Here is a 6,151-nt window from a genome sequence, read left to right as displayed (position 1 = left end):
GTTCAGCCAAACCTTGCTGGGGGTGGCAACCCTGCTTGGGACCTTGCTGCTTGTTGGCTCTGCAGCTTCATCCTTGGCTGGCAGGGAGAAGAGCACTCCAGCCAGGTTGAGGCTGGGATGTCCATGCCTCTGGGAAGGGATGGCGACATGCTGCAGTCCAGAGTGGCTGTGAGCGGCTCTGCTGACTCCAGGACAACTGCATGATACTCAGAAGCAGCAGCTCGGAGCAACCCTTGGGGCTGGGATGGCTCCTGCTGATGCTTTCATCTCTTCCTGGCAGAGCTTTTAGGCACCAACCGCTCCGTCCTCTTCTTTGGTCACCGTGGTTTCCTGGGTTTCCGCTCCCTCTACCTGGATGAGTATCGCGACCGGCTCTTCATCGGGGGGAAGGATGTGCTCTACTCCCTGCTCCTGGACAGGACCAGTGCAGATGCCAAGGAGGTGAGCTGGGTCCTGCTGAGCACCCTGGAGTCTCTGTCCCCACCCTGGCCGCTGTGGACCTGTCAGTGCCCAACTGAGCCAGGCAAAGTCACTCTGAAACAAGACCTGCCCTGGGGATGGCCTCATCTGAAGTGCCTCAAAATTATTCCATAAACTTGTAGAGCCTGGCAAGGGCAGGCTGGCTGTGGTGTCTGGAGGGCAATTAGCTGGCAATTAGTCACGATCATCAGCCTCAGAGACTGATGGTGCAGCCCACCAGTGATTTCTGGGTATTGAGCATTGTTTTGGACCCCACTCTTCTAAAAAACTGTCATTGGGAAGTTGAGTGCTGCCCATCACCATCTGGGCATCCCCTTCACGGGCCAAATATTCAGCTGAAAGCCTGCAGAGACAAGGAGCTAAAGGGATCCATCATTGCAAGAAGTTGTAGCAGGGTTCAGCCGGCAAAGCCCCCAGATCTCTCCTGCTTCCTTGGTGGGAGAGGTGGTGGACCAAAGTGATGGTGCGGGTGGTGGCTCCCCTCCTCTTTCACCCTCTCCACTTTGACTTTTTGTTTTTCAAACACAGCTCTGGGCAGTTTCTAGCTGAAGAAAGAGGAGGAGGAAATGAAGTGCCCTTCGGTGTGCTGGGTCACTGCGGTGGGGTCAAGGGCTTGTGTACCCAAGCTGCCCTTGGTCTGAGAGCCGCTAAAGGCTGTGGGGGACATGGACTCCATCACTCCTGCTGTCCCCTGGGCACCCTTTCCCCAGGCCACCCACAGGCCTACCCCCTTCCAGTCCAGCTCCAGCTATCCCCAGCATGACCACCCCAATCCAGCCCAGCTGTGGGCTATTACTGCCAGGACGCATCTCCCCAGGAGGAAGGGTCCTGCCCGGGGTTATAGGGTGGGAGTCCTGGGCTGGGTGGGTTCCACGGAGCTGTGGTCCCTTTCTCTGTCCCTCTCTGCATCCCCTTGCCATTGGCAGCCTGGGGATGTGGATTTGCATGGCTGGGTCCCTGCTGTCCCCCCTCCCTGCTCCAACAGACCCTTTGTGTTCCAGATCCATTGGCCACCCCGCCCTGGGCAGACGGAGGAGTGTTTTCGAAAGGGGAAGGACCCAGGGGTGAGTCTCTCCCTATGTGGGGGTCCCCTTGTGCCAGATGGCTCCCCCCATGTTTGGGCTGTTGTCACCTGCCAGGGATGGCCCCCTGGGGCTCAGGGGACATTTAATCCTGGTGCACAAGGGAAACTGAGGCAGGGAGTCAGTGGCCAATCCTGGCCATGCAAGAGGCTCGCTCCAGGCTCTGGAAATCCTGTCTCAGTGGCTCTGCTCAGCCCCATGGCCACACAGTGGTGGTCAGTGTGTCCCAATGTGGCTGCATGAGCAGGCAGGGATAGCTGGGCTTTGGGACCCAAGCTTGGAGGGACAAAAATCCCCATGGTGTGCTCCAGACCCCAGCAACACTGCTTGGCCCATCCTGGCTGTCTCCAGTGGTGGGAAATCTGTAACTGGCTCAGGTTTGGTGACCTTGCTCCCTAAACCTTACCCCTCTTTGTGTCCCCCTGCCCTGATATGAAGCAGGACTGTGGCGGGGCGAAAGTCCCCAAGGCTCCCCTGGCCCAGACAAATTGCTCCCAGGAGTCCCTGTTCTGCTCTCTGTGTTTATTTTACCAGCTCTCACCGACAGATCCAAGCCAGGGCAGGCTCAACTTTTTATTTTCCTTGAACATATATTTTTTTTCACTTGCTATTTTAGAGGCTCTTTGCAAAGGGAAAATAAACAGCAGGAAGCTGGGAACCCCCGGGGCGGCTCGGCAGCGGTGTTCCCAGCAGATGAGGGGCCTCGCATCCCGCTGTGGAGGGGACAATGGAGGGCAGGCAGGGCTGGCGCTGGCCAGGGGGAGCTGCCAAGCTAATGGTGGAGAAGGATGGGAGCCCTTTTCCAGTGGGAACTGCCAGGAGATAATGTGCAAAGTCAGAGGTGGCAGGTCTCCAGCCCTGGGGGTGTCATTGCTGTCATCCCCCAGAGAAGGGGACACTTCCAGACAGCAGCGACCAGGGCTGTTCTGGAGGCAGCCCAGGATGCCTGTGGGTCTCTGTCTCCACTGTTTCCTCCTTTTGTTTCATCCCTGGCGTAAGCAGGAACATGACGGGGAAGGATGTCCCTGCATCTGGTCACGTCCTGGGCGCCAGGGGCTTGGGGCAGGGCTTGGAGCTTGCTGGGCAGGTGACGTTGCTCCCCTGGCTAGCGTGGGCTGTGTGACAGGGTGAGTGCACAGGTGCCTGCAGGCAGGAGATGCCCAGGTGGCAGCTGGATCCCGTGTGGGTCCCCTGGGATGCTCTTGCAGCAGGAGGACCAGTAAAAAGCCCTGTCCTTTTGCAGTGGGCTGGGGACCACCCAGATGAAGTCCATACAAGCCCTGTCAGTGGGTACAAGCTGCCACCCCAGATCCCTGGCACCGGGCTGGAGGCAGGGAGCCAGGGCTGGGGCTCACCCACTGTCGTAGGGCCCTAGACAGAGGCAGGGGGCTGGGGGTGGGGAAGGCACCAATACCCTGTGACCCTTCCTCTCCCCTGCTGTCCCCCCAGACTGACTGTGCCAACTATGTCCGTGTGCTGCATCCCTACAACCGGACACACTTGCTGGCCTGTGGGACGGGCGCCTTCCACCCCATGTGCACCTTTGTCTACGTGGGGCACCGTGGCGAGGTAGGGCAGCATCCCCAGCAGGACACCCCTGGGATGTAGATCCCCATTGCCTGCCTCTCTCCTGAGGGGCCTTGGGACTGCGTGGGGATGCTGGATGTGGAGTTTGCTCTACCCTGAATACTGGTGGGGGGGTGTGTCAGGAACCAGCTCCCTGTAGTCCCTTTGTCCTTCTGCTGCCCCCTGTCCAGCTTTCCCATCTGTCTGGCCTGGCATTCCCTTTACAGACATGTCCCCAGGGGCTGGTGTCCTGCCAGGGGCTGAGGTGGGGGTGGCATTTTCTCCTCTCCCAGCTAACTGCTCATAAATCAAGCTGGCTGGGGTGGAATGGCAGAACACCCCTCAGAGCCCTCCCCACAGCCTGGCCCTGCCTGGGCAGCGGGGGAGCTCTGCCTGTACCGTGATGACTCCGACTAGGCAGGCGGGCGAGCAGTGGAGCTGGTGGGTCCCTTTGGACCCTCATGGCATCAGTCTTGCCTCAAAAAGCGTGGATCCTGCTTCCAGATGATCCTTTGGGTGCACTGAGTGAGGTGCAAGTCAGGCAGGGACCAGAGCTGGCCTCTGCATGCCCAGGCACAGCCTGGGGCTCACCTGGCTGCTGCTCTCCCCAGCACACCTTCAGCCTGGACCCCGCCCGCGTGGAGAGTGGCCGGGGGCGGCGTTTTTTTTTCGTGCTTTCGCCAGCACCATCATCGGTGGGTTGTCTTCCTCACGATCTGGGAGCCTCTGGGGTTTGGGCCAGGGATGGTCCCTGTGCCAGCTGGGTGTTTTTGCAGGTGGGGAGCTGTACGCCGGCCTCACCGCAGATTTCCTGGGACGCGATCCTGGTGTTTTCCGCAGCATGGGGACCCGCTCTGCCCTGCGCACAGAGGTGGACCAGCGCTTACTCAACGGTAACAGCTTCCCTCTGCCCCTCCATTCCCCCCAGCAGGGCTAGTGCCGGGGACCACGAACCTTGTGGTGGCCAGAGCATCTGTGGCCATGGTGCAGCATCCCCCGTGCCAGCTAAGAGCAGGGAAAGGCACCAGGGCAGCAAGGTCTGGGGGTGCTCCTGGCTGGCATCCGGCCCCAGCATGGTGTGGGGTCTGGAGGTGGTGGCTGTGCCCTCTCTCCCCACCTGACGTGGCTGGCTCTTGCTTGTAGATCCCAAATTTGTGGCAGCCCACTTGATTCCAGACAACGATGACCGGGACAATGACAAAGCCTATTTCTTCTTCACCGAGAAGGTGGTGGAGGCAGACAGCAAGGAGCACGCCATCGTCAGCCGTGTGGGGCGTGTCTGCGTGGTGAGATGCTGGTGGGGACTGCGGGGGACAGGGATGCATCAAGTCACAGCAGTGGCCCTGATGCTCCCTGTCCCTGCAGAATGATGCTGGTGGCCAGAGAGTGCTGGTCAACAAGTGGAGTACCTTCAACAAAGCCCGGCTGGTGTGCTCTGTCCCCGGCCCTGGCGGCATCGACACCTACTTTGATGAGCTGGGTAAGGGGTGCGTGGAGCTGTACTGCACCGGGGCTAGTCACTTAGTTGGTGGCTGGTCACTTAGTTGGAATCCAGGAAAAAAAACATGCTCTCATTTCCAGAGGATGTCTTCTTGCTGAGGACAAAGGATGGGAAGAGCCCAGAGATCTATGCCCTCTTCAGCACCATCAGGTGAGTGGTCCAGCTCGTCTCTGGGGATATCCAGCTGCAGCTGCCCATGACCTGCCCTGTCACTGTCACCAAGGGTTGCTGGCCACTCCCCTGGTCTGCACAGGGATGTCGGTGCTCCCGCTGCCAGCAGTGCCAAGCATGGCTCTGCTCAACCCATTCTCCATCCCCTTTCAGCCACATTTTCCGGGGCTCTGCTGTCTGTGTGTACCGCATGGCCGACATCCGGGAGGTCTTCAACGGGCCCTTTGCCCACCGGGAGAGCCCCCACCATCGGTGGGGTGCCTACGAGGGCAGGGTGCCCTACCCACGGCCAGGCGTGGTGAGTGACTCCCTGGAGCTCCAGGTCCCCTCTGCTCTTTTGGGATGGTGGTGGGGCCATCCCCCATCTTCTCACCTCCTGGAGAGGTCAGCTGGTGGTTTGCCAAGGTCTGGCAAAGGGGTGGAAAAGATGGATTCCAAACTGGAAGGCAGAGAGGGACCCAAACCAGCTCTGAGGAGCAATGAAGGGGGAAGGAGGGATGGGTGCTGGGGTGGCTGGGCTGAGCTGGTCCCCTCTTGTCCCCTCAGTGTCCCAGCAAGACCACCAACCAGCCCCGGCGGCAGTACAGCACCACCAAGGACTTCCCCGACGAGGTGCTGCACTTCGCCCGCGCCCACCCCCTCATGTACAAGGCCGTGTACCCCCGGCACCGCCGGCCCCTCCTCGTGAACACTGACCTGCCCCACCGGCTGCGGCCGCCCGTGAGGCGGAGGACGGGCAGCACGACATCCTGTTCCTTGGGACAGGTGAGCAGCAGGAGCAGAGTGCAGGAAGGAGCCCCGGAGCTGGGGCTCCCAGGGCTGTGTGATGCAGGGTCCTCACCCCTCCATCCTCCTTGGCCCCCAGATGCTGGCTCAGTGCTGAAGGTGGTGGTCCTGCAGAAGACAAGCTCAGCCACAACTGAGGAAGTCATCTTGGAGGAGCTGCAGGTTTTTAAGGTGACATTTACTGCCCCATGTGTAAGGGAGGGGGCAGTGGGGTGAGCTCAGGTTGGGGACACACGTGGGGATGGAGGCTCGGGGCTGTCACTGAGTTGTTGGTCACTGGAAGGTCTTGAGGCTGTGAGGGAAGAGGGTGGCTGGGGGTATTTTCACCCTCCACAAAACATTGCTGATTCTCTGCCAAGCCCTGGTGGCTCTGAAAGAGCTGGGCTGTCCGTGGTGAGGATTATGCCAGCCTGATGACCACTCCTCTCTCCTACAGATGCCTGTGCCCATCACACAGATGGAGATCTCCGTCAAGCGTGTGAGTACAGACACGGCTTGGCCAAGGGGCTGGGGACCAGGCAGGTGACCAGCTGTGGTGACTAGCCTCTCCAAGCTGTGTGGTGCT

At 60.1% G+C, this 6,151-nt stretch overlaps 1 protein-coding gene across 1 annotated transcript in view; it reads left to right on the top strand.

Annotated features, from left to right (window-relative positions):
* Positions 1-271: 271 nt before the first annotated feature.
* Positions 272-6,151, top strand: part of SEMA3G (semaphorin 3G) — a 9,834-nt gene continuing 3,954 nt past the window's right edge. The window contains 11 exon segments of the mRNA XM_017732293.1: positions 272-441; positions 1,482-1,544; positions 3,012-3,131; positions 3,740-3,794; positions 3,797-3,823; positions 3,905-4,021; positions 4,272-4,414; positions 4,494-4,608; positions 4,710-4,779; positions 4,954-5,098; positions 5,347-5,520. Coding sequence (XP_017587782.1) covers positions 3,096-3,131; positions 3,740-3,794; positions 3,797-3,823; positions 3,905-4,021; positions 4,272-4,414; positions 4,494-4,608; positions 4,710-4,779; positions 4,954-5,098; positions 5,347-5,520 — 882 coding nt within the window. The 5' untranslated portion in view covers positions 272-441; positions 1,482-1,544; positions 3,012-3,095.

The sequence above is a fragment of the Corvus brachyrhynchos genome, unplaced genomic scaffold, assembly GCF_000691975.1.
Source record: "Corvus brachyrhynchos isolate BGI_N302 unplaced genomic scaffold, ASM69197v1 scaffold4, whole genome shotgun sequence".
NCBI classification, from domain to species: Eukaryota; Metazoa; Chordata; class Aves; order Passeriformes; family Corvidae; genus Corvus; species Corvus brachyrhynchos.
Note: the sequence above shows the minus strand (reverse complement) of the source record. Positions and strands in the feature narration are given on the sequence as shown.